Source organism: Cnephaeus nilssonii (genome assembly GCF_951640355.1).
Source record: "Cnephaeus nilssonii genome assembly, chromosome: X".
NCBI lineage: Eukaryota > Metazoa > Chordata > Mammalia > Chiroptera > Vespertilionidae > Cnephaeus > Cnephaeus nilssonii.
The window spans coordinates 80850239-80877746 of NC_137071.1; the positions used below are offsets into that span (position 1 = coordinate 80850239).

A 27508-nucleotide genomic window follows, 5' to 3' on the forward strand; every position below is an offset into this window, starting at 1 on the left:
GCCAATTTAAATTTGCCTGAAAACTTGACTACTATTTTACTGTCAAATTTATTACTCTAACAACAATCTTATTTTACCCTGTAAATATTGGTGGAAGGGATTATTTGCCTTCTTGAGTAGGTCCTGAGCATTCCTGGTGGTAGGCTGGATTTAGATATCGTAAACCCACTTCCCCCCACCATGGGTATAAGACAACTTAAACAATTCTTGTTGGAGTGAGAGGGCAGCTGCTGTCGGCCAAGTCTCTGTCAGTCACCTGGGTCCTGATCTGAGCTGGGCATAGGAAGCACGAAGCAGCCACGAGACCATGTGGATTCCAACAACAGAGAGGAATCGACAGGACTACTCCAGCCATGAAGACAGAAGAGAAGCAGTCCAGAGACAGAAGACGCTGATGTGGCCTTCCCATACTAGCAGTTAGCAGCTGTGCATCACTGCAGGTTGCCCAGGACCAAACCAGAGAGAGTCGGAACTTCATTACCACCGTTTGTCCACCATCCAGAACTGTAATGTCAGTGCTGACATGTACACATAAGAAACTGTTGGACATTGAAATTGGGTCTCAAAAGAACTGTTGGCCCAGAAAGAAACTCACTACAGACCGATTCATTTGCCTGTCACCATAACCATTACTGCTTGTCTCATTTTCAGTTCTTATAAGTGTATTTCTAATAGCACATGATCTCACTCATCTAGGGGAAATAAAGAACAACATAGACTGATGAACAAGAACAGACCCAGAAACAAGGAGGCATGGATCAGACTGTTGGGCCTCAGAGGGAGGGTAGGGAAGGGTGGGGGTAAAGGGGAGAGATCAACCAAAGGACTTGTGTGCAAGCATATGAGCCTAACCAGTGGTTAAGGACAACAGGGGGATGGGGGCATCTGTGGGGAGGGGTATGGGATGGGAATGGGGGGATGAGGACAAATATGTGATACCTTAATCAATAAAGAAATTAAAAATAAATAAAAAATAAAGTCAAATCTAAAGCTGAAAAAAACCTCTTCATGAACAGTATATTACTGTGTAAGTGTTAAATATTGAGCTTAACTGTTTATAAAAACTTGAGCGCCAAAAAGATCACTTCCATATCTTACTCCTTTTATTGTTTTTGTTTCTTTTTTATGTATATTTTATTGGGGTTACATCTATATATATAAAAGCCTAAACAACCAGCTGACCAACTGACTGTCTGACCAGTAGCTATGATGAGCACTGACCACCAGGGGGCAGATGTTCAACGCAGGAGTGGAAATCATAGGCATGGAAACATGGAAGAAACTGATGAATCTCAGAGGGAAGGAGTGAGGGGGGAGAGCAGAAGGATTAACCAAAGATCTTATATGCATACTAGAAGCCCAGTGCACAGATTCGTGCACCGGTGGGGTCCCTCAGCCTGGCCTGCACCCTCTCACAATCCTGGACCGCTCAGGGGATGTTAGAGAGCTGGTTTTGGCCCAGTCCCCGTAGGCCAGGCAGGGGGATCCCACTGGTGCACGAATCGGTGCACGGGGCCTCTAGTTGGTTAATAAAATTATATAGGTCTCAAGTGTAATATATAATATATATATATATATATATATATATATATATATATATATATATATAATTGATTTTACACAGAGGAAGGGAGAGGGCTAGAGAGTTAGAAACATCAATGAGAGAAACATGGATCAGCTGCCTTCTGCATGCCCCCTATTGGGGATCAAGCCCACAACCAAGGTACATGCCCTTGACTGGAATCGAACCTGGGATCCTTCAGTCCGAGGGCCTATGCTCTATCCTCTGAGCCAAACCTGGTAGGGCTATGCCTCCTTTCTTTAGTTTCCCATACCTTCCACTGTGCCCCTTGTCTGCATCTCCACTTTGTTTAGTTCATTTAGTTACTACAGGGAAACTTTGTGAGATCTTATTAATAACTTTACTCTTCCAACCAGAAATACTAATCTGGTACTTGTGAGCACTGCCTTCTAAGTAAGGGTAAGTGCAAAATCCACAGCTCTTGCTGCTGCCTAGGTTTACATTTTATAACCTCTGACCTCCCCATACCATGCCTTTGGTGACAGTGAATTGGACCTAGTATTGGCATCTGATACAAAACAATAAAATTTATTGGCTGGCCAGTAATTGGTGACATCATAACCTGGCATGTAGATATGATCTGGACCAGACTCTTGTTTCTGAAAGTTTTAATCAAGAAACATAGAAATGCTATATTATCCAAAAAAGAAGCAGAAATGCTGAGTTAGTTAGCAGATACAGAAGAAGTTGAGAAAAAGATAACAGGAGGTAGAATCAAGTCTGTGTCAAGCTGAAGCCAAGTTCAATCTAAAGTTATGAGTAGATATAACATCTTGGCAGGCTGAGAAAACTGATTGATACAGTAGCATGAAGCAGACATACCATGAAGAAAAACTCCATACTGCCCATGAAAGAGCTAGAGAGAAACCAGTGCTTCCCAATGGCTTTTGAGTTCAAATTTCCTTATCTATACTAATAAAATGGTAATATGCTAATTAGACCAGATAGACCGGGTGTCTTCCAGACATCCTCTGGACAAAGCCACAGTGGTGGGGGCCAAGGCAGAGGCAGTTAGGGGTGATCAGGTAGGCAGGCAGAGGCAGTTAGGGGCAATTAGTCTGGCAGGGGAGAGCAGTTAGGGATGATCAGGCTGGCAGGGGAGAAGTTAGGGGCATCAGGCAGGCAGGCAGAGGCAGTTAGGGGTGATCAGGCAGGCAGGCAGAGGCAGTTAGGGGTGATCAGGCAGGCAGGGAGAGGCAGTTAGAGGTGATCAGGCAGGCAGGCAGAGGCAGTTAGGGGTGATCAGGCAGGCAGGCAGGCAGAGGCAGTTAGGGGTGATCAGGCAGGCAGGCAGAGGCAGTTAGGGGTGATCAGGCAGGGAGGCAGAGTGTTTAGGGATGATCAGGCAGGCAGGCAGATGAGCAGTTAAGAGCCAGCAGTCCTGTGTTGCGAGAGGGATGTCCGACTGCTGGTTTAGGCCTGATCCAGCAGTTGGACATCCCCTGAGGGTTCCCAGATTGGAGAGGATGCAGGCCAGGCTGAGCCCCCCTCCCACTGCGTGCATGAATTTTGTGCACTGGGCCTCTAGTCCTATCTAATAAAAGAGTAATATGCAAATTGACTGTCATACCAAGACACAAGATGGCTGCCCATTATGCTCAAAGATGGCTGCCCCCATGTGGACACAAGATGGTCACCAGAAGATGGACACCACAAGATGGCCTGCAGGGAAGGGCAATTGTGGGAAGTTAGGGGTGACCAGGCCAGCAGAGGAGGGCAGTTGGGGGTGACCAGGCCAGCAGAGGAGGGCAGTTGTGGGAGACCCAGGCCTGCAGGGAAGAGCAGTTGGGGGGGGGACCAGGACTGCAGGGGAGGGCACTTTGGGGGGACCAGGACTGCAAGGGAGGGCAATTGGGGGGGAAGCAAGCCTTCAGGGGAGAGCTGTTGGGGGGGACCAGACATGCAGGGGAGGCAGTTGGGGGAGACCAGGCCAGCAGGGGAGGGCAGTTGGGGTGGACCAGGAATACAGGGGAGGGCAGTTGGGGGGGACCCAGGCCTGCAGGGGAGAGCAGTTTGGGGGTACCAGGCCAGCAGGGGAGGGCAGTTGGGGGGGACCAGGCTTGCAGGGGAGGGCAGTTGGGAGCCAGCAGTCCTGGATTGTGAAAGGTATGTCCGACCGCCCACTGGGATTGGGCCTAAGCATGCGGTCGGACATCCCTCAAGGGGTCCCAGTTTGGAGAGGGTGCAGGCTCGGCTAAGGGACACCTCCCACCCATGCACGAATTTCGTGCACTGTGCCTCTAGTGTTATAATAAATTCCCTTTTCACTGAGAGATCTCAAGTGAGTATCCTACTTTCACCCAAGAGAGCATGATACTTGAGTGCTACATCAAAGGTCATGGAGTGGTTACCTGCCACAAATATGGATGCAGAAACTAACATTTAACATAGAACCTCTAGAGCAGGGGTCTTCAAACTTTTTAAACAGGGGGCCAGTTCACTGTCCCTCAGACCGTTGGAGGGCCGGACCATAGTTTAAAAAAAAACTATGAACAAATTCCTACGCACACTGCACATATCTTATTTTGAAGTAAAAAAACAAAACGGCAAAAACACCCGCATGTGGCCCGTGGGCCGTAGTTTGAGGACACCTGCTCTAGAGAGCAGGTGTCTGATCAATGATGAATGAAGGGCATATTTGTAGATTCCAGAGCTTTGGGGCTCAGCTGGACCGTGAAGGCCAGACTGCTTCAGGGAGTCCTCAATGAGGAAAAGTCAATATATACTCTAAGAAGATAATAAGCCCATTTTGCCTTCCAATGAAGACTTTTGAAAGAAAATCACAAAGTACTCTCTAAGCTTGTCTGCAACAAGGCTATCAGCTTTATGTACTCAGAGAAAAAGACAAGGCCTTGAAGAAATAGCAAGAAGCATTTTAACAGGAAAAAGAGAGAACATTCTGACAGTGAGATGGTTTAGAAACTTAGAAAATGTTAAGGTTAGAAATTCCCTTCGATGGGATGCTTAAGTTAGAAGGAATTCTTATCTGTCTCAAAATCTTAAAGGAAATGGAATTGTGTGTGTGTGTGTGTGTGTGTGTGTGTGTGTGTACCACAGATAAACTGAATTCCTATACAGTAGGTCCTTGGGTTACATCTGAGATCTGTTCCTATGGCACGACATAAGGCGACTTTTACTGATTTTCGCTGTAAGTCAGAACCCAGCTACATAAGCACCTATGTCACTCACATGGAGCACATACACAGCAGTAATGAAGTGAAACAGTAAAAAAAAAATTAAAAGATAACAATTCCTGACCTTTACTTGTGGTAAATAAATAATAAAAAACATAAAGCACATATGTACATATATTGAAATGACGGAACATTTTTTATATAAATAAATGGGAGATGGCGACATAACCACAAAACGATGTACATCGAGTCTGATGTAACCTGAGGACTGCCTGTAATATGAAGGAGTATGAGCCAGAGTGTATGAGCTCAGGATTTGCACAATGGGTTTAGGACAAAATTGGGTATTAAAACTAAGCCTTTTCCTCCTTCCAGTGTGTGTTCTTTAAGGGAAGAGTTAATAAAAAGTGAGCTTTCTCACACAGACAAGGAAGAAAAACACCCAATTTTATAAAATAACAGTAGTTCAGTTTTCCAACCTCCACATTCAGATCCCTAGGACTGGCATGAACTCTGACTTCTCAAGCAGGAAGTAATGCTGGCCAAATGCCTTTCTTGACATGGCGGGGGGGGGGGGGGACATTCCACCTTCTTCAGTCCCCTTGATCTTCAGACATTACCATGCAGAGATCAGGTCAGGGAATACCTCCTCAAGGAAGCCTTTCCTCACCATCCCCAACCCCCAGGCAAAGTTACACATTCTCTCTCTCTCTCTCTCTCTCTCTCTCTCTCTCTCTCTCTCTCTCTCTCTTTTCCCATAGCAACCTGTGCTTACTCCTATGATTAAAATATACTGTGATCTACATTTTTACAACTCTTTGTTGTCTGTATCCCTCAATGGAGTGTGTGGTCCTTGAAGGGAGGAGCCATATTTATCCTCAACTGTGTATCTTTGGTACCTGGTAAAAGTAGGTGCTCAATAAATGCATCTGTTTCACAGTGTGCTCTGCCTACCTTGCACACAGCTTCCTTCACCTGCACTACCCAAACAGGTAGACTTCTGAAGGGATCTCTGTGAAAGATAATTCTAGATAGCTCCACCTAAGCATCTCTAAAATCCTGATGCCCCTCCCCCCTGTGACATATAATTCTTATTATTCAAAAAGTGAACTCCTATTTATGTGGAGGAAGCCTAAAAGGCCATTAACTTGGTCTAAACAAGCTTCCAAAGAACATGACATCCATTAAAGAGAAAAATAAAAGAATGAAAGGACAGTTGAAGTATTGAGGAAGAAATTATTTTTAAAAAATAATAACATGAAGTGATATGAAAAATAGCAAATAAAGTTTCAAAACATATAATAGAGAACTGAAATGTATAAATATGCACAATATATATTTATATACTGTATATGAGGTCCCTAGAACTATAAGAAATGCAAACAATTTACTGTTAATAACACATTCTCTAATTGCCCCCCCTTAAAAATCAAATTACCCCCCCTATGGGACATGTGCCCCACAATGGGAACCACTGGTACAGACCTAAGTTCAAATTCCAGGTCTGCCACCTAGAAGCTGTGTAACTTTAGGCAAGTTCCTTAAATCTCTCTGTACTTCAGTTAACTCATCTTTAAAATAGGAATACTAGTACTCTATTTTATAGGTTTGTTTCAAGAAGTTATACTCATAAAGTTTCTGGCACATAGAAAGTGCTCATTAAAGATTGATTATTATTAAACAGTATCCTTTCTCTATGGCTCCTCTCTCACTTTCAACCTATATTCTCCATGCTAATATTTTCCCTCACCTGTTTGTTCTCATAACAAACGATTGGAAAGTGAGAAGCTGAATAAGGCTCCATTCAAAAGCTGCCTGGTTGGAGTTGTTATCTTGCAATAATTCATAAGCACCAGGACAGAGATCAGAAATCTTTGCCAGACATGTCTTCTGTCCCAGTGCATGTGGCTCCATGCTCTGCCCAACCTGCATTTCTACTCCTCTTATCTCCTATCCTTCATTTGGCCTTTTAGACAGGTGAGCACAATAGGTTGTACACATACATCTTGGAGATATTGGACTTGTAACTGACAGCTTATTCCATCACATTTCATCATAGCTGGAGAAAGATGTCCTGGGAGACATATTTTAAAACATGAAGTCAGAGGGGAATTTATTTTCCATTATATTTGTCCCCAGCAGTTCTCATCAATTTCAAATTGTGAAGATGTGTGTCAAATAGCAATACGGAAATCATTTGCCAGTACAAGGCCCTACCACCTTCTGGAAGAGTGGGAGCTTATTAGAAATGTAGATTGGCCCGGCAGGCGCAGCTCAGTGGTTGAGCATTGACCTATGTAAAAGGAGGTCACCGTTTGATTCCAGGTCAAGGGCACATGCCCAGGTTGCAGATTCGATCCTCAGTGAGGGGCGTGCAGGAGGCAGCTGATCAATGATTCTCTCTCATCATTGATGTTTCTATTTCTCTCCCCTCTCTCTTCTTCTCTGAAATCAATAAAAACCGTATTTAAAAATAAATAAATAAAATGTAATTTGGGGGCCTCATCCACAGGTATTTGATTTAGTAACTGCAGCCCAGGAATATACATTTCAAAAGTACTCCAGTAATATGGTGCTGTTGCTTGGTGGTTAGAGCATCAGCCCACTCATCAAAGGGTCCCAGGTTCAATCCCCCGCCCCAGCTGGGGCGCATGTAGGAGGCAACCAATTAACGTGTCACTCTCACATCAATGGTTCTCTCTCTCCCTTCTCTCCCTCCCTTCCATTCTCTCTCTAAAAAAAATAAAATCAATGGAAAAATATCCTTGGGTGAGGATTAACAACAGCAACCAAAAAAGAACATCACCACTACTACAAATATTAGAAGCATGGGGATCTGGTGGCAAAGAAAATAAGATGAAATCCTGGCTCCCACTTCTCTATGTATCATTGCTCATTCCCAGTTGTACTGCCCTTTGAACCATGTATGCCCTTTGGAGAAGTCTGTCTCAACTGCTTATGCTCATCCAGGTACTTCTCCATAGGAAGGGAGAGAAAACCCTTTAGAATATGTTACCTTCTTCACTTCCCTATTGAACATGTGCAGGTGACCATTTTGTTTCCCTTCCTCAACTTCTTCCTCCACAAGAATCTCCTTTCACAAAATATACCAAATGCTCTCCCTAAACATAATTGCTATAGTTTGAATTCACTTCTCCGACCAAGCAGAAGCCCAGAGTTGGATACTTTACTCAGCTTCAGGCCTTGTGGCAACCTCAACACCAATACAAACCCTCAGGCACACAATCTCAAACAGATCTTGGAACCCTACCTGCAGCTACATCCCAGCTGCCCTCAATGTTCCCTGCAGCCAGAATCACTACTACCCCATATTGCAGCAGCTATATAACCCCTTCCCAATTGCACATTCTCAATTAGACAAATGCCTAAATTTGGTCTCTGGCCAGGGAAAGCCGCCTCACTGGGTGTAACCATCCCCCTTGGCGTCCCCTTCCCCATTCACAAGAGTAACTTTTGAGAGGGCAATGATTTTGTTACATACCCCACCCAATCCATAAATACTTGTCCAAATATGGTTATTAGTACTTTGAATTTACTACCCTGAGCAGAAGCCTAGTATGAGTTCGTTTGTTATTAATTTGCTCAATTTATTGCTCTTGTAGCAATTTCAACTCAAAAACAGTGGAAAATTTATATCTACCCTCCAGCTATATCTCAGCTTTCCCTTTCCAGGGAACTCCCCCACCACTCAAGTCTCCCATTCTTTCAATCTAATATTTTCAGTCAGAGTTTATAAGACATTTCAGTGCTGCTAGAGATTTCTAAAGTAGATCAGTGGAGGCTTCAAGGAGAAGTTGCATTTGACTTTACCTTTGAGAGATAGAGAGATGTTTATGTACAAGCAGACATAGAAGAAAAGGGAACTCCATTTTAAAAGCAATATTAAAACAAAACTGAGCAGAGGTTCTCAACTTTTTATGTGTACTGGAATCTGCTGGAGAATCATAAATAATAAATCCAAGGCAGTAGTTACCTTTGCTGTGGGGACAAGGGACTATGATGAGGGTAGGAAGGAGACTTCAACTCTATTGGTAAAACTCTATTTCTTCCGCTGAGTGGTACATACATCAGGAATATTTCCTACTAGAGTTTCAAAAATAAATCAGCATGACAGGTTGTATAAAACGCAGGGTGCCCGGCATCAGTTCTGATTCAGTGGTCTTAGAATGGCCCTAAGGAATCTGCATTAACAAGCACCCCAGGTAATACTTATACAAGTACTTCATGGACCACTCTGAAAAACACTGTGATAGCATTATTTTTCTCCAAAGGGAAAACGAAAAATCAGTAGCACTGGTGCATAAAGCCCAGAGCTGAGCATCAGAATCCCCGAACCATATTCTCTGTCCTGCTTCAATTTGTACGTGAGTCTTTGCTAGCAGGTTAACTTCTTTGAAAACATTTTCCCAAACATAAAGCCACTTTTATAATCCTTGTTCAGCCTGGTAAGGATAAGTTAAATGATTCCTGATGAAACTTTGGAGGACTTTCCAGGAAATGGTTTTTAGAAAAATAGCACCCTTTCCTTGAATCAAGTTCTCAGTGATCCGTTTATAAGCATGTAGCACAGAATAAAACACGGGTGCTGGTCTGAGTATATTAAATTGTATAAATAATCTCCAGGGTGGTGGTTCTCACTTGGGTTGGGGAAAGGGAACACAGCATACACATCAGAGTCACTAGGGAGATTTTTCAAAACACACCTTCCACCTTTTGCTGTGGATATCAGAATGGGAAAGTGTGGAGTCCACATTATTTAAGCACTCCAGGTGAATCTGATACATTCCCTACTCTAGAAAGATTCTTGGCCTCCCTCAAGCAACCCGATCCAAGATCTTACACTTTGTCCTGCCAAGAAGTTCCTTATATTTACTTCTCACTTATGTCTACTTTGTTTAGCTCTCAACTGAAGATAGAGGATAATTCACAAGTATCTTGTATATACATACACAGGGGAATGTGAATAATGACTCTGTTCTCAGAGGCTGGGGGCCAGCTGGTTGGAAACCTCAGCATCCGCAGGGCTGAAATAATCTCCTGACCAGATGTTTCCTTCACCAGTTGGAGCAGGGCATGAAGGTCCCAGTGGAAGGCTTTCTGGACCTGAGGCTTGTCCAGCTGGATCAGCTGCAGGTGGAGCGAAATGGGACCCAAGGGCCCCATCAGGTCACCTTGCTGAGCATGACTCAGTCAAGCAGATCTTTATTTCTTCCTGTCTCTCCCACTTCCCACTGCTCATCTCTGTGGGAAGCTGCCAAACTGGGGAACAAGAGTCAAGCAGTGGGAGGAGGTAGTTCTTAATGGATATTCCGTCTCTTCAGTGGTTTGGGGTCTGGCAGAGATAAACCAGACCTGAAACAAATTGGCTCCTCCCCCTAATGTATTTCGGTTAATGCACTAGCTGCTGAGAATCAGCCAGGCCTGGAGCAACAAAATCAAATCCCCTCAGCTGAACAACAAGTTTAAACTAAACCCCCACAGCTCTTTCTCTTGAGTCAGGCTTGGCTGTCTGCCACTGGTAGAGCCCATCTTTGAGGGGACAGACCTGAGATCTCTAAAGAGCCTTAGGTAATAATCATGTGCCAAAGGACTCCTAGAAAATATGATATATCCAAGAAGTTTTCACCATTACTTCACATCTGGTGGCATCAGTTTCTAAAAGGTAAGTGGTAATGACTATTAGTTGGTTAGTGTTACAGATATGGAAACTGTGGAAAATTAGTTATCTGTCCAATATCATTTCCTTGCCCAGGGATATACCTTATAACACACCTTGGGTCTTGACTTTTTCCATGACTACTGTCAAATGGCATTTTATTCTTGAATTTTAAAGACCCTCATCTCAGTGTAAATACTGTGACCATGCTCATATGAGCAAGGGTCAATGAAGAATATAGAATGGCAGAATTATATGGGATGAAATGGCACTATTTTGACTCCCCCTATATGACACCTGCACTCAACCAAAGTTCTTCCCCACTCAGTCCATGAGTGTCTAAATTTCTATTACCTATCCACATCTCCCCTCAACAATTTCCTTTGAGTTTCTAGACCTAGGAGGTGGGAACAACTAAAATATGTCATATAGAGAACCGTAAGGGTTTTGTAAAAGTCTCAGCCAAGCCCAAGATAGGATGCAAGCTCAGAGTAGGAGCCATTGTTAATTCTTGGAGTCTGATGGAGGCTATTGCTACTGAACTTCCGATTCCTACAAGTTACCACTTCCTCACCCTCTGCCAGAAATTCTTAGAAATGCAAGTGAGGCTAACTTGTCACTCTCAAGTCAGAAGAGAACTCATGAAGTTAACACCCTTGATGGAAGTCTGGAAAAAAGGAAAGGATGTGAATGAACCCAGCTCTCATATGTCCATTTTATTCCAACATTCACTAAACATTGCATTAGCATGTGTTCATTCTCTCTACAGTTATTAAAAACCTTCTCTGTGCCTGACTCTGAGGTTGGCCCTGGAGCTATAAATATGAGTTTCAAGGACTACCCCTTACTCTTGACAGGTAAGTGAAAGGTGAACCTGCTTAAGGTTCATTTGTGATATCCAGGGAGCCCCTAAAGGACATTAAGTCATTGGCTTAGACTAGCCTTAGTAATTAGTTCTATACCATGGTTTTCAAAGGGAAGAAATAAACAATCTAATGACTTTCCAGTGTGGCCAGAAAACCATTAATAGTTATGAGTAAACAAATTCAGAGATAGGGGAGAGTAGAATGTTAAATCAAATTTCAAACTTTTGCCATGAGTCTGAGTAAAGAGAGAACCTGAAAACATCACCTTAACTGTGATTCAACAAAAATAATCTGGTGCTTTTCAAAAGCAGGTCAGGAAACCATGATACCTTAGCTCAGGGTTTCTCAACCTTGGCATTATTAACATTTTAAGCCAGTTACTTCTTTGTTGCTGGAAATGGGGAGCTTTCTTGTTCTTGTCCACTGTGGAGTATTTAACAGCATTCTTAGCCTTTACTTACTAGATGTGAGTAGCACCCTCCTCAAATTGTGATTACCAAAAATGTCTAAAAAATATTATTAGATGTCTCAGGGAAAGGACATAAAAAAATCAGCCCCAGTTGAGAACCACTGTCTTAGCTCATCACTACCATCTCATTCCAAGACCACCTGAACAAGTCATTGTAAAAAAGGAAGAAAATTGGGATCTGGACTATCTTGCCAGTGAACAAAATCAAGGAAAGAAAAGAAAAGAAGTGAACACAGGAGAGGTCACTGTCATTTGCCCATGGTCACAGGTCAATTTAGTGGAAGAGCCAGAAGTGAGATCCAAATTTCTTGGCTACAGTCACTCACACTATGTTGCTAATGGAGATGAGAATGATAACAATGAGTTAAATAGTGATTTCAAAACTTGATGAACAACAACCCACTTCAACAATAGCTTCTAGCAGCACTTGTTCCCAGTGCCTCAACCAGGTGTAAAATATAGCTCATATATTCATACATATATTTGCCTGTCTGTCTAAACTTGCTTTTTTACCTTATACAATTCAAATTAAATTTCTCCCACTGCCTTCCTGCAGGTTGCCATTTTGTATTTGGTCTTTCCTAGCCCCTTCATACAATTCCAGCATCCGTGGTTTACCTGCACTAATTTAGAGGGAGTTTGAATGAGGGAAAAGATAAATAGTATAAGACAGGGCCATAAAAAATCTAGATAGACTGTTAATGGCTACCAGACAGGGCTAACCATTTATCTACAGTCTGTTTGGTACCTAACATTTCACTATTAGATGTATTTCTTTGTTGAGGACTTTACATTAAACTCTTGTTTGTAATTAGCCCTTGTGTGTTTATCAGATCACTGTCCTCTGAGATCAGGGCTTTTAAAAATCAAGTGTATTTTGAAGCAGTAATACTAGAATATATGTTGCTGCCCTTGGAAAGTAGACCTGGATAATATTCTTAAATGGACACCCTGCAGGCACAAGAAGGTGATAAAAATGGAGGCTAAAAAACACATATCAACTGCCTACTAACCAATTTTGCTGTGAATAAAACCCTGATGTAGATTACACTTTAGAGAGTCCTAGAGTATTTCAAATGATTCATTTTTTGTAGCCTTAGATATGGAAATAGAGGAGGTAACATTTCTCATTCCCTTCCCTCCCTGCCCCCCCCCCCCCCCGCAATGATCCCCAACCTACCCAATCCCAGCAACATGGTCTTACCTCCCACGAACTGCGCTGCTCCCATGCAACGTCCCATCATTCTGGAGATAAGCTCCTCCATGCAGCAGCCCAAGACTGCAGTCATTGCCACCAGGAGCAGGAGAGCACAGCCAACACCTGTCACCACTGTGCACATCTGCCAGGCAAGGCTTGGGATGGCACTGAAGCTGGCATAGCGCCCACACTCTTCTACCATGATCAGACTGTGCCCCTCTCCACGCACAGGGTAGTTGCACCTCCGGAATGTGCTGAATGACACTGGCTTCCCCAGCTGGGATCCAAAGAGCCAGTACGGCAGGAAGTAACTGGTAGAACTGGCCATAGCAGTAACAAGAGACAGGAAGGCCCAGAGGGTCCCCACCAGTGTCAGGCTGCTCCTCATGGTCCCAGGTTTCTCTGTGGGTATGGGGAGATGAGTTGGGTCACAGAACCAAATACAGAAAGTTATCACGTAGGCTCCATCAGTCTATTTTTCATCTGGCTGGCCAGTCCTGTGGCTCATTTATGTGTCACTTGGCCCTTGCTTCTGGATAAAATTATTCTCTCAAGGACCATTTGGGTCCTTATGGGCTTCTGCTTTCCAGCACTTTTTCCATCATTCCTTCCTTCCACCTGATTTAGAGTTCTGTGGTCTCTAGGCTGCAATGAAAAAAGACGTAGAACTGAATTAGTGACTTTTCTGCCAATTCAAATGCAGCCTGATCTGACATCTTTTAACTCTTGACATCTAGCATGAAACAAGTGGCCATAGGGAAGCCTAAATGAAACCCAGGCTGCCTTGAGAGACTCCAGCTTCCAGTTGAATGGCCTTTCTGGCTTGGAGGCCTGGAAGGCGGTGATATCTCAAGAAGGTCAGAAACCAAGCTTGTTTTCAGTGAGAAAAGGATGAAAGAAAACAACTCACAGAGCCTGCTCTTAATACAGGAAGAAGAGGGAAGAAAAGCTCACCATGGAGTTGCAGGATGTGTCCACTTGACCTAGGTAGAATGTCCAATAGTGCATTCATGTTGGCTTTTCACAGAGATGCATCCGCCAGGTTGAAATGGGTAGAATAAAATAAAGGGTGCCTAATCACACACTCTATGCTTACCACTGAGTAAGTACCATTCAGTCACTTTGTCCCAAAATCAAAATGTGAGGCAACTTTCTAACCAGTGAGGGTTGTTTAACTCTAGACTGATTACTAAGAAAAACTGCCTCTTTCTTTCCTTAATATAATCAAGAAAGCTTCTCATCTTTTATCAGGGGCCCCCTGCCTGGCAGCAGGAAGCTGTAATTACAGGGACTTTTCAAGGTGCCTTTGGAACAAGTTATCTAGGATTCAAAGTGCTAAGAGTCTTTTTAGATCTAATCTCTTCAGTCCAGCTCACAAATGGCTTTCACAGACCCCTCTGTCAAACATCAACCACTTCCCTCCCAATTCCATTAATCTTCCATTGCTTACTGGCCTTTTTCTCAATTAGGGCAGCCAGAGACCACACTAGATCTTGATGACAGCACTGTGAATGTCTCCAGCAGGTAAATGGTGGAGTTTCAGAAGTTTCTCCATGTTTCATCATTACTGGTTAAAGTTACAGGTGGTGGGAGAGGAGTTCAAGGGTGGAAGCCCAAGGCAAGAAAAGTCTAGGAACTGGTCTACAGGGCCAATCTATGACAGTGAGGAACCAACAGCAATTGTACTCAGGGTCTCATCTCAGGACTGTTCCCAGTCATAATTTCAACCACCATCATATAGTGCCTGACACAGAATAGGCACTCCAAGTAATGTTTATTTAATGAAACTCATTTCATAAAAGCATCCAATTTCCAGATTGGCTGGGACCTTAATGAATCACCTAATTCAACCTTCTTGTTTTACATATGAGGGATTATGCCCCAGTAAAGGGGGAAATTATTTCTCCCAAGTCACAGAGTAAGTAGGCAAGCAATAACAACAGAATAAGAAACTTGATCTGCAAATTTCTGGGCCAGTACTGTTCTACATACACACTCATCACGTACAGATGGGATCACAGAAAGGAAGTGATTTACCCATGGGTAAAGGGTTAGTGAGATACACAGGCCAGACCACAGCCCAGTTATTTGAGTCTTAATATAATGCTCTATTTTCACTCCACTGTAATTCCTCTCTTGATACATATGTATTGTGTGCTATGTGTTTTGTGCTGCAAGGGAACAGAGATCATAAATTGCAGGTGCTTAGCTTGGAATGTTAGGGCTTGGGAAGAAAGTGCCCTGAGCTGGGCCCCTGGGAATGAGGCTTTGTGCCTGAAAATGGGGGAGGAATGAGAGAAAGATGTGATGAGGGATGGAAAGTCAACAGGAGGAGAAGTGAAACTCGTTATGAGTAATTGCTGCTAGAAAGCAAGTATGCTTGGCCACAATGAGGTAATTCCTCTGCTTGTTATAGTAGAGTTGGTAAGATTATGAAAAATGCAAGCAGCCCTCTGCTGTGGACTCACTTCCTGGTGAAAAAGTCCAGGCCAGAGAATGAGAGGAAACAAAATGATAAACATCTGCGGCTGCATCATCACAGTCCCTTCCAAGTCCATTATTTCATTTGCTCTGTCCAACAATCTCCTTAGGTTGGTAAGAAAGGTATTAACCTCAATTTACAAATGATCAAATTGAGAATCAGAAAGCTTAGAAACCTTCCTCCATATTCTTTCTCCCTCATGACCCCAAAAGTATTACAATTAAAAGCTTCTATGATCTCTCATACAGGATTTCAAGAAAAAAAAAATGTTTAAGGGTGGGAAAAAATTAGAGGGGAAGACAGGGATGGTAAAAAGAAGGCCACTTTCTCTAAGCAGTGTGTAAAGCAAGAGAACAAGAACATAAGTTATTTCAAGCTCAGAAACTGTAGTCAGAACTAACCGCATATGTCCTCTGTGACTGTCATCATCTGGAGATCAAAAGTCCCAGTATGACAACCAGTAGAAGAACAGAGAACTTAAGAGAAAGGAACTATATCAGCAAGTAGCACTTAGATTATACTAGAAATAAAAGGAGGGGTTCTGACATAAGCTTATATCATCTGTGACAAATCAAGCTGTTTAAAAGACTACAATACTCTATTGATACTTTATGGTATAAAGAAGACGCACACACATATATACAATGAAATATTATTCAGCAGTAAAAAATGAAATATTGCCATTTGCATCAACATGCATGGACCTTGAGGGTATTATGTTAAGTGAAATAAGTCAGACAGAGAAAGACAAATACCATATGATTTTACTTATATGTACTTAAAAGATGAAAAAGCAAACCAAAACAGAACCAGACAAATAGATAAAGAGAAAAAAGTGATGGTTGCCAAAGGGGTCGGGGGTGGGAAAATGGGTGAAAAAGGTGCAGGCAAATAAGAATTACAAATTGCAGTTATAAAATAAGTAATGGGGATGTAATGTACAGCATAGGTAATATAGTCAATAATATAATAAGTTTGTATTAGAACTAACCGCATATGTCCTAGTGACAGATGGTTACTAGACATATTGTGGTGATTACATTATAAGGCATATAAGTGTAGAGTCACTATGTTGTATACCTGAAACTAATATATTATTGTATATAAAATACTTTAATAAAATTATTAGAACACTAGCAACCACTGTCACCATAATTTTATTTTTAAATGATATTTTAAGGCCAAGATTTGGGAAGGCAGAATCACAAAATTCAGTTTAAATTAAATATATTTAGCTTTAGAAAAACTTATTGGCTCTCAAAATTTAAATTAAATATGTTCAACATTAGGAAAAACTCATTGTCTTTATTTCATTTAGGACTAGGATGACCAACTATTCCAGTTTGCCTAGGACTAAAGAGTTTCCTAGGATATGGGACTTTCAGTGGTAAAACTAGGAATGTCCCAAACTTGGATGTCCCTCTAGGACTAGAAGGGTGGTGAACCAGCACTGCCCATGGACAGCAGGTTGAAAATCACTGTCACACTTAATTTGCTAATGTTCTCTCCGCAGGATTCAAGCAATAAAAGTTAAAAGTAGTCACAGAATTAAACAATGGAGGGATAAAGCTTATATATTTTGAATGTAAACCTTTGTAAATCATAGACTTGACCTTATGCAGTCAAGGAAGAGATCTCAGAGATCCAGTGACTCAATGTTTTCTGAACAAAAAATAAGCCCCAGCCCAGCTTCTTAAATGGCTGGATAGAGAAGCAATGGGTTGTGTGGAATCTGTGCATGCTCATTGCTACATGTTCACATGTGTCAGATAGGAAAGTGCATTCATGTAAATGCTTTTAGTTCCTGCATAATCTGCAATGAAGTAACATCCCTTTGTCCCTCCAAAGCAATCTAAGTTCACTCACAGGAACTAGCCAAGTCTTTGCTCTCACATAAATAAAAATGACCCTGGCTGGTGGTGCTCAGTAGCTAGAGCCTTGGCCTACACACTGAAGGGTCTCAGGTTTGATTCCCAGTCAAGGAAGGGCATGTACTGGGTTGCAGATTCTATCTCAGGCCCCATTTGGGGTGCATGAAGGAAACAACCAATTGATGTGTCTCTCTCACATCAGTGTTTCTCTGTCTCTATCTCCCTCCCATCCTCCTTACCACTCTCTCTAAAAATCAATGAGGAAAAATATCCTCGGGAAAGGATTAACAACAAATAAAATAATTTTAAAAATCACACATAATTCTATGTTTCTTTCTATCTTTATTCTTCTTGTATATTTCATGTATGCAATAGCTTTGTTTTCATGTCCTGGAATGTGTAGCTACACTGGATTTCAGAAATCAGGAACTCACAATGTGGTTATGCTAATTGGCCCAGTAACCAGGCATTGATAGATTCATTATTGAACTTTCTCTTTAGTGTTACATGGTCCCTCATCCCTTAGTTTGTTTAACGCCTAAATGGGTTACATGCCTGTTTCTGACAGTGGTTATATGAGAAGCAGTGAGTGTGGCCAGAAAGTTGTAAAAATCAGGGTGAAAGCATAAAGTCTGTTCTAAATTTACTATCCTTACTAAAGACTACTGTTCACTACTTTGGAGATAAGGTAGTTATTCTAACACAGATCATGGTAGAGATCACTTCAAACTATATAAGTCAGGAAACCCATCTAAGCTGTATATGTCAAATAGTTTTCTATAATGCTTTTAAAGAATTCTAAAGAAAAAGACTACATTTTTTTTCTCAGTAGCTTAACAACTCTCACTGTCAAGAATTATTTATGTCTCATTTTAAATATTTTCTGCTGAAATTTATTACCAATTCCTTTGGTCAGGTCCTCAGAGGGAATGGAGAACAGGTTGGCAACTGTCCTCCAGATGGGAGTCCTTCATCAACTACGATTGCTGGTAGCTTATTGTTGGCACTTTTTCCAAAAAAGAGTATTATAACTCTCCCTGTGGTGACTTACTGCCCAGTCTTTAATCATTTGTTCTTACCTTTGCACTCTTGTGTATACATACTTACTGTGGGCACTTATTTAGTATCAGTAAAACTGGAAGCATTGCTGTTATATTTTTCTTGGTGGAGAAAAACAAACCAAATCATTCTTCTACCTAGTTTCCTCCACAGTCCCCACATAAGAAGACTAAAAATCTTTTTGTTCCCACTTGAGCTTGTCATACAACTTATGAGTTAAAGAAAGCAATACCTTACCAAGGGCCCAGGCAAAACAGCCAGCGAATTAATGACCAGAACATGAAGTGGTCAGAAAGGGAGTCTCTGATATGCAGCTGCTGAGGAAAACATGGTTATAAGACTGCTGGCTTCAGACTGGTCTGCTAGGAGTTGCTTTGTTGTCACTGATTTTGGCAAAGAGATGAATAGGCCTTTCTACTCACGCCCCCAGATAGTATGCATTGCCTACGTGCCAGCCCTACTACAAATACTCAGTGTTGAGATAAACAGGCATATGTTTCCAGTGCACAAATAGAGTCCTATTCCAGAAAAATGTCTTTGCCCAATGTGCCTCCTTGTGTCAAGTTGGGTATATAAGCAACCTGACCATTCTAAATCATCCTTTTTCAGACACAACATCAAAAAGGATCTATTTCTACTTCCCAATAATTTCTCCCTTCACTTTATGCCACCAGAGTCCCTTGGAAGTTTCTTCTCCTTTGTGTATCTCCACAAAGAGAGTTGCCTCAGGTTCTGCTATGCCTGAAATCATATCATGATGTAGCTACACCAAAGGTTTTATTTCCCATTTGCATATCCACAACTTAAAGAACACCTCATTTTTTTCAAACTTTTTGGGGGTATAATTGTTATATGGGAAAAAATGTACATACCGGTACTTAAAATATACATCTCAATGAGTTTAGACATATGCCTATATCTATAAAACCATGAACACAATTAAGGTACTAAAAATATTCATGACCTTCAAAAAGTCCGTGTGTGTGTGTGTGTGTGTGTATTAAGAGCACTTAATGTAAGATCTATCCTCTTAACGTATTTTTAAGTGCACAACACTGTATTAACTATAGACACAAAGTTGAACAGAAGATCTCTAGAATTTATTCAACAGCCTAACTAAAACTTTGCACCAATTGAGCAACAATTCCTCATTTCCCCCTCCACCAAACCCCTGGCAACCATCATTCTACTACTCTCTACTTAAAAAGACCTCACTTTTAACTTAAGCCTTATCTTTCAAATTCCTCAGCTTTCATACTTGCTATCCTCTTTCTAAGCTTTCTCCTCCCTTCTTTCCTCTTTTTTTTCCTGGGCTATAAAGAGGCATTAGAAGGCAAGAAACGAGAGAGTAAGTAGAGAGAGAGGACCATCGAGTCATTGACAACCTAGAAGGTCAATTGTAAACAATCAAGTTGGCCATGCAAAGATGGAGAGAGTCCATAAAAAGAACAGGGGAAGGTCAATGGGGAAGAAAAGGAGACATATGTACTACTATTTGTAATACTTTAAACAATTAAAAAAAAAAAAAAAGAACCTCCAGCCCAGCCGGCATGGCTCAGTGGTTGAGCGTCAACCTATGAACCAGGAGACCAAGAGGTTAAGGTTTGATTCCCAGTCAGGGCACATGCCTGGGTTGCTGGCTCGCTCCCCAGTGGTGGGTGTACAGGAGGCAGCCAATCAATGATCCTCTCTCATCATTGATGTTTCTATCTCTCTCTTCCTCTCCCTTCCTCTCTGAAATAAAAAAAAAATTTTTTTTTAAAAAAGAAAGATCCATCCATATCTGGTCCTGAGCTATCCCCTTGCTCTAGAGTCTGAGGTTATAAAAGTAGGGATTAGAATGATATCTCTAAATTTCATATGACCTTCTCCCTTCCCTGAAAAAAAAATGCTATTCATTGAACTTCTGCTTTGGAAAGTAGGGTGTCAATTGGAGATCTTCTTTGCAGTTATTACTCTGAATTGACAAGTACCACTATTTCAGTGCTCAATTGGTTGGCTAGGAGTGTCATACCCTATACAAGTTAGAAACTACTCCTACAGGCCTGCTTTGGCAAGACATTGTTAAGCACTATCAACAATGAGCTAACTGGTAAACCATCTATTCACATGTTTAAGCTCTAGCCCCATCTCTGCTATTGTTGGCCCAGTAGTCCCTCTAACCATGGCCTCAACAGGGAATAAAATGCCATCACAGTTGACCAACTCCATTCAGTGAATCTGGCCAATGTAGGAAGAAGGTTAGCTGAATGCTTCTCCAACCACTTCAGCAGACATGAGGGGCAGGATGGCATGTTGACTGTTTCTCAGGATGGGGCTCCAGACCCTCTGCACCAGAGTCACTTTCAATGCTTATTAAAAATGCAGACTATTACATTCCTTCTCATATTCACTAAATTAGAATTTATGGGATTCACATTTTTTTAATCCTCAATCGATTCTGATGGGAACTAATGATTGAGAAATACTGTTTTAGTGGAAAAGAGCCAAGATTTTGGAATCAGATCTGGTAGAGTTCTGAGGTCTGTCGCTTATAGGTTCTATGAACTTGAGAGGATCACTTTAAACCTCTGAGGTTCAGTTTCATCTACAAAATGGAGATAATAGAATGTAAAGTTCGAGTGAAGTAACATCTGTGGTCAACCTAACACTAGGATAGCTGTCAATTCTCCCCCATACCAGAGAAGACTCCATTTCCCATAAGTATCAGAGAAGACTTGAAATAACCTAAGAAGTAGAACATCACTCCTCTCCCCTTCTGTTTCCCCAAACACTCTCTAAGTGATTTCTCCTCACTCCTAGTCTTCTTTCTGCTTTCAGTTTTTCACCACAAAATGGAAACACTTGGTCCAGTGTTCTTTCAAGAATGGATTTATAGTTAAACTATCTCAGGTTTTCTGGAAGTCATCATGCTTGGCACATAGTTAAGAACTCACAAATATTTACTGAGTGAATGCACTCTTTTATTTCTAGCCTCAACTGATTTCAACATCTGCATTTCAGTTTAACGTCATTACCACATTTCAGTCTCATAGCCCCAGTTTAGGCAAGTCTAAGAGATCAACCCCAGCACATCAGCAAACCAGATCCGCTTTTACTTCCACAGGCAAGTCAGAACAAAATCCCTCTGTCCACTCCCAGAGACATGCACTTCCTCTCCTCAAGTTACCAATTCTTCTGGGAAAACCAACTAGCATTTAACCCTTTGGTCCTTAAACCATGTCAATATGAAATAGGAACCCAGCCCTGATTCCGTTTAGCCTCTATGCAAACAACAAACTATGTGGAAGGAAAAATGTACCAGGCTGCCTTTGGGAAGAAACAGCTTCTCTGAGCTGTGAGATGAAAGGACAGGAAGCCTGGGAAAGGAAGGGGAGGAGGAGGCTGAGCAAAGGGAGAGCAAAGCAGTTTTTTATCCAGCTGTTTCAATTGCATTTGGTCCAAGCTGCAAATTTACCTTTTGGCCACAAAGGCTGATTGACTTGTTTCCTCTCTTCGAACTCAGATCTGAGAAACAACTTCTCCTTACAGCTTGTCAGAAGGGGATGGGAATCCCAGCTGCTCTTTGCAGGGATGCCTGAAAACCCTGCTTTACCTTTGGGAGAGAGGGGCGGAGTCCAACCTAATGGGAATTAACTCCAAACACGCTGGAGGCTTCAACTCCAGCCTCAGACATGCAGGCACTTGATTTGGCTAAACAGGCAATGAGCCCCACCAACCCCCCCGCCCCCGACCTCCATCCTCACAACTGCCAAGTCAGCTGTGTGTGTGTATATGTGGTGTGTGTGTGTGTGTGTGTGTGTGTGTGTACACATTTGAAATGCATAACTGTCTCACTTCTACATCTGCTGCCCAAATGCCTGCTGAGGAATAATGGCTCTCCCAAACTTTCCCCCAAAGCCCTAAACTATCTCCACTATACATATTGGGTAGCAGATATATGTGCCTGGAAACGACTCAGAAAACACATGCCCGAACTGAGTAAAACAGAATAACCTCTTTTCCCAAACTAATTTCCACTGTATAATGGGTAAGGCGCTCCAACAGAGAAATTTATGGCTCTAAAATGTAACAAGTTCACATTTAAGAAACCTAAAATCACACATTGAGAAGGCTTAATAATACATTTTTTAAATAGCAGTACTGCCAAAAGGCAGTGTCTAACTTATCCCAAAACATCAATAACTGCTTTAGTGTTTGGGAAAAGAGCTGAGAGGTCTAGAGATTAATGGAGCTTTTCCTGACACTCTGCTCTAACGTAATGTCATCTCTCCCACCTATGGATGTCCCTGACACTCCATATTTATTTTGGGAAACTTATCACTTTCTACCTTATATTAGTGTGTGTGTTGGGGGAAGGGAGGGGGCGAATCAGGGGTTTTTTTTTTTTTTTGCATATGTGTCTCATTTCCTGGTTACCTTGTGAACAGATAACTTTGCTGAACAAAATGAGTTGGAAGGATGAAGGGCAACTAGGTTAACTTAAAACAACATACTAGATTGATCCAAAGTAACTTTGCTTCTATAATGGCCCACTTCTTTTCCCAGAATGCTATAAAGGTTATCAGTACTGTTTTCTAGAATTTTGTGGTAATAATTTAAAATGTGAACTAGTAGTTTAACACATTCATTGTACCCTGATTATTTTATGAGTTAATAAAGTGTTTCCTCTCTGCTGTGGATACAATCATGTGAAATATGTCTAAAATTTTGGTCATAAGAAAAATAGTCACTTCCACTTTATGCAAAAGTAAATATTGCCACCCTAACCGATTTGGCTCAGTGGATAGAGCGTCTGCCTGTGGACTGAAGGGTCCCAGGTTCAAGACTGGTCAAGGGAATGTACCTTGGTTGTGGGAACATCCCCAGTAGGGGGTGTTCAGGAGGCAGCTGATCGATGTTTCTCTCTCATCGATGTTTCTAACTCTCTATTCCTCTCCCTTCCTCTCTGTAAAATATCAATAAAATATAAAAAAGTAAATATTGCCCTTTGCTTAGTGGCTGCCCCTGTCATTTGGGAAACTGATTACTATTTGCAGATCTAAGAAAAACTAAATTTTACTTGCTAGTTTTTATCTTGTATTCCTTATTCCATATGCCTCCAATTACCTTAAGTTGAATAATATGGAAACCTAAATGTATACTAAATAATGATAAAATTTATTAGGTAACGTTTTGTTTTCTGTTCTTAATATAATGGATGATCATTCTCTCAAAAAAATAATCGCTTGCATCTTGTGGCTCTTGGTATTTTTTCACATAAAAATACTCTTCAGTCCTGCATACAAAAGAGCATGTGGGAAAGATTGAGAACTGAACACTTCTTGTAATTTATGTAGGGAATTAATAGGATAATATATAATATTTATAATAATGTTTAAATGGGTATTGCTCATGGACCTAGGGAAGACCACATTTCTGTCTTTGATCCGCCTTGAATAAGAGATCCTGCAAAGACAAGAATAGTGACAGATGATACTGATACATATGCCTACACCCACCCTTAGTTTTCAAAACACTGGTCTATATAATAAAATTTCTCAAGCAAATGACCCAGTGATCCCACTTCTGGGAATATATCCTCAGAATCCTAAAACACCAATCAGAAAGAATGTATGCACCCCTATGTTCATAGCAGAGTCATTTACAATAGCCAAGATCTGGAAATAGCCCAAGTGCCCATCAGTAGATGAGTGGCTAAAAAAGATGTGGTACATTTACAACATGGAATACTATGTGGCTGCAAAAAAGATGTGTCTCTTACCCTCTGAGACAGCATGGAGGGACCTGGAGAGTATTATACTAGGTAAAATAAGCCAGTCAGAGAAAGACAAGTAATCACATGATCTCACTCATATGTGGAATATAATGAACAAAATAAACTGCCAAACTGACAAACAAAAGAGAACCAGAGGCATGGATACATGGAAAAGACCGACAGGTCTCAGAGGGGAGGGGCATGGAGGAAACTGGATGAAAGAAAGTGAAGGGATTAGCCAAAGAACATACATGCATAGCCCATGGACACAAACAATAGTGTGGTGAAGGCCAGGGGAGGGGGGACAGGGGCTGGGTGGAAGAGTGTAAAGGGGGAGTTATGGGGGACATCTGATGAAGCATAGTAATGATCCCTCCTTTGGGAAAACTGCTGTTTGAAACTGCTGTTTTGAAGTTCTCTGCTATTTCTTGCTAGTCCCTTGTTCCATAAGTCAACTCTGTTATTTTTAGATGGTTTCTTATTCTGTAAAAATAACTTTTTTTTTAGCTTGATTAATCCTATCTAATAAAGAGGGGATATGCTAATTGACCCTCATGCTGTTGCAAAGATGGTGGCGCCCACAGCCAATAAGGAGGGAATATGCTAATTGACTGCACGCCCTCAAAGATGGCAGTGCCCACAGCCATAATATGGCGGCGCCCAGTCCCCTCAGTCCCCCCCGGGGCGGCAGGCGCACGGCTGCTCTGCGCTCCTGCCTTTGGAGTCCCACAGTCACCTCAACCCCCCAGCCACCTAGGGCTGGCCCGAAGCACAGGCAAGCCTTGGATGGTGGCTGCCCAGCTGATGCCCAAGGCACAGGCAAGCCTCAGATGTCAGCTGTCCAGCTACCCAGGGCTGGCCTGAGGCACAGGCAAGCCTCAGATGGAAGCTGCTCAGCTGCTCCGAGCTGCCCGAGGCTCAGGTAACCAGGGCTGGCCAAGGCTTTTGCTGCCGGCAGTGGCAGCAGCAGAGGTGTGATGGAGCGTTGCCTTCTCCTGATCACTGGGTTGCCTCCCGCCCCTGAGGGCTCCCGGACTGTGAGAGGGGGCTGAGGGACCACAGCCAATAAGGAGGGAATATGCTAATTGACTGCACGCCCTCAAAGATGGCAGCGTCCACAGCCACAATATGGCAGCGCCCAGTCTCCTCAGTCCCCCCGGGGTGGCAGGTGCATGGCTGATCTTCGCTCCTGCCTTTGGAGTCCCACAGTCACCTCAGCCCCCCAGCCACCTAGGGCTGGCCCAAGGCAAGGTCAGACAATTAAGTTTATCTTTTCTACTGGGCCTCTAGTAGAAAAGATAAACTTAATTGTCTGACCTTGCAAGCTAACCATCTAACATAAAGGACTGATACACTGATACTGATGCCAGGTGTCTGTATAGATATGTACTCAAGGTTACAGGTGTCTGTATAGATATGATATGTACTCAAGGTTACAAGTTGTCTATATAGATATGACATGTGTTTGCTAGATATGATATATACTCAAGGTTACAAGCTATCTGCAAAAATAACTTACACAAAGACCTAGAAGGATTTAAAAATGGAATACTTCTTCCTGGGTTTGTTCAGAATTTGACAGAGGTATTCTTCTCGGAACCTGAGTGCAATAAACGACTCCTCATTCATTGGCTTGTTAAGGCATCTTGTATCTAGCTGGCTGATTGACAATACAACACTGTAATACTATCAACAATAAAAAAAGAATCACTTCAGGTGTTTAGGAGAGGAACCTGGGATCCAGTCAACTTGTTCATGTTATTTTTAAAAGTGTGATGCTGGTTGCGTAACAAATTACCCCTAGTTTAAGAGCTTAAAACAGTAATCATGTATCCTCTCTCACAGTGAAAACAAAATTAAATTAAAAAAATAAAAAGATAATAGCAAAACACAGACAACAGTGTGGTGATGGCCAGGGGTCGGGGCGGGGGGGCTGGGTAGAGGTGGGAAAGGGGGAGAAAATGGGAGACATCTGTAATAGTGTCAACAATAAAAACACAGTAAAAAAAATCAACACTCCCACTACATTTCACAGCGTAGACAAGGGATTAGCTATGCAACAACTCCAATAGGCTGCCTATTTTTGTAGTTTTATTGGCACAAAGCAACAATTTATTAATTTGCGTATCATCTATGGCTGTTTTCATGCTACAACTGTAGAGTTGAGTAGTTGTGGCAACGATCTTATGAGCCATGAAGTCTAAAATATTTACTATATGGCTTTCTACAAAAAAATAAATAAAGCTGACCACTGGTTTAGACCCACACCAAAAGAGTATAGTAGAGACATTATGTTAATGGTTAGGAGAAATGGTTTGAAAAATAAGAGGGGAGTGAAATAAGAATAAACACTGCTTGCTTTCAGCTTTGTTAGTGTGCCAGTCAACCCTCGCCATTCTTTAGAATCCGTAAAGGTAATGCACTATCAATTAGTATAAGCTAAATATTTGGTAAACGTATGAAAATGTATTTCTTTGCTAACTCTCCTTTAAGTCTGTATTTATGTTGTTCTCTTGTATACCCTAAGTTTTTTTTACTGAAATGGTTATTAAGATATAAATCACATACCATATGATACACTTTTTCAAAATACAGAACATTGTGGTCTGCTTTTCATATATTAACAAATTTGTGTTACTTGGGTCTTTTGTTTTTGTTGTTGCTGTTTTGTTTTTTTAAATACAATTTCTCAGAGGGAAGGCAGGGGAGGGTGGGTGGGAAGAGATCAACCAATGAACTTGTATGCATATATGCATAACCCATGGACACAGACAATTGAGTGGTGAAGGCCTGGGGGTGGGGAGGATGGGAGCAGGCTGGAAGAGGTTAATGGTGGGGGTGGGGAGGAAGACCTATGCAATACTTTCAACAATAAAGATTAAAGGAAAGTAAATAAATAAATTCAATTTCTTATTACTGTGGGTGTATGTTTTGCTCTAGTCTTAGAAGAGGAAGCCAATTATTTCTTAAATCATTTCTAGAGTCCCATTGCCCTTGAAATTTGGAAAGTTTGCATATAGGTGCTTAGAAATTTAAAACCACATAGACTTCATGACCTATCACCCATGCAGTTTGCATAGGGAAGGGACACCTTGCCTATACTATAGTTTCAGTTTGAGAGCAAAAACCTAGAAATTAAACTTATATTTATTTTTTATTAAAAATCAGAACTGACAATTATTTTGTTGAGTTTCCTTATTGACCTCAGAGGATGAACTGATAGTGTTAACCTTCGATGTGGTGTGCTGATAAATATTTAATAACTGGTTTTGGGCGGCAGTGGGAGCAAGAAAGTGCTGCTTGTGGCATTTGCTGCTTCCCATGCTATAAATACTCCACCAATGGCCAATTTCAAGCTACCAACTTGAAGTCAATGAAAGTGGAATTGGGAAGATATATATACAATCTACTC

General features: G+C 41.8%; 1 protein-coding gene across 1 annotated transcript in view; it reads right to left on the reverse strand.

The window, feature by feature from the left end:
• The window catches only part of LHFPL1 (LHFPL tetraspan subfamily member 1), a gene marked incomplete at its 3' end in the record, with an annotated part of 84258 nt that extends 70819 nt beyond the window's left edge, over positions 1-13439 (reverse strand). Inside the window, exon 1 of the mRNA XM_079764732.1 lies at positions 12933-13439. Coding sequence (XP_079620858.1) covers positions 12933-13314 — 382 coding nt within the window. The 5' untranslated portion in view covers positions 13315-13439. The remainder of the gene's footprint in view (positions 1-12932) is intronic.
• Between the last annotated feature and the right edge of the window lie 14069 nt (positions 13440-27508).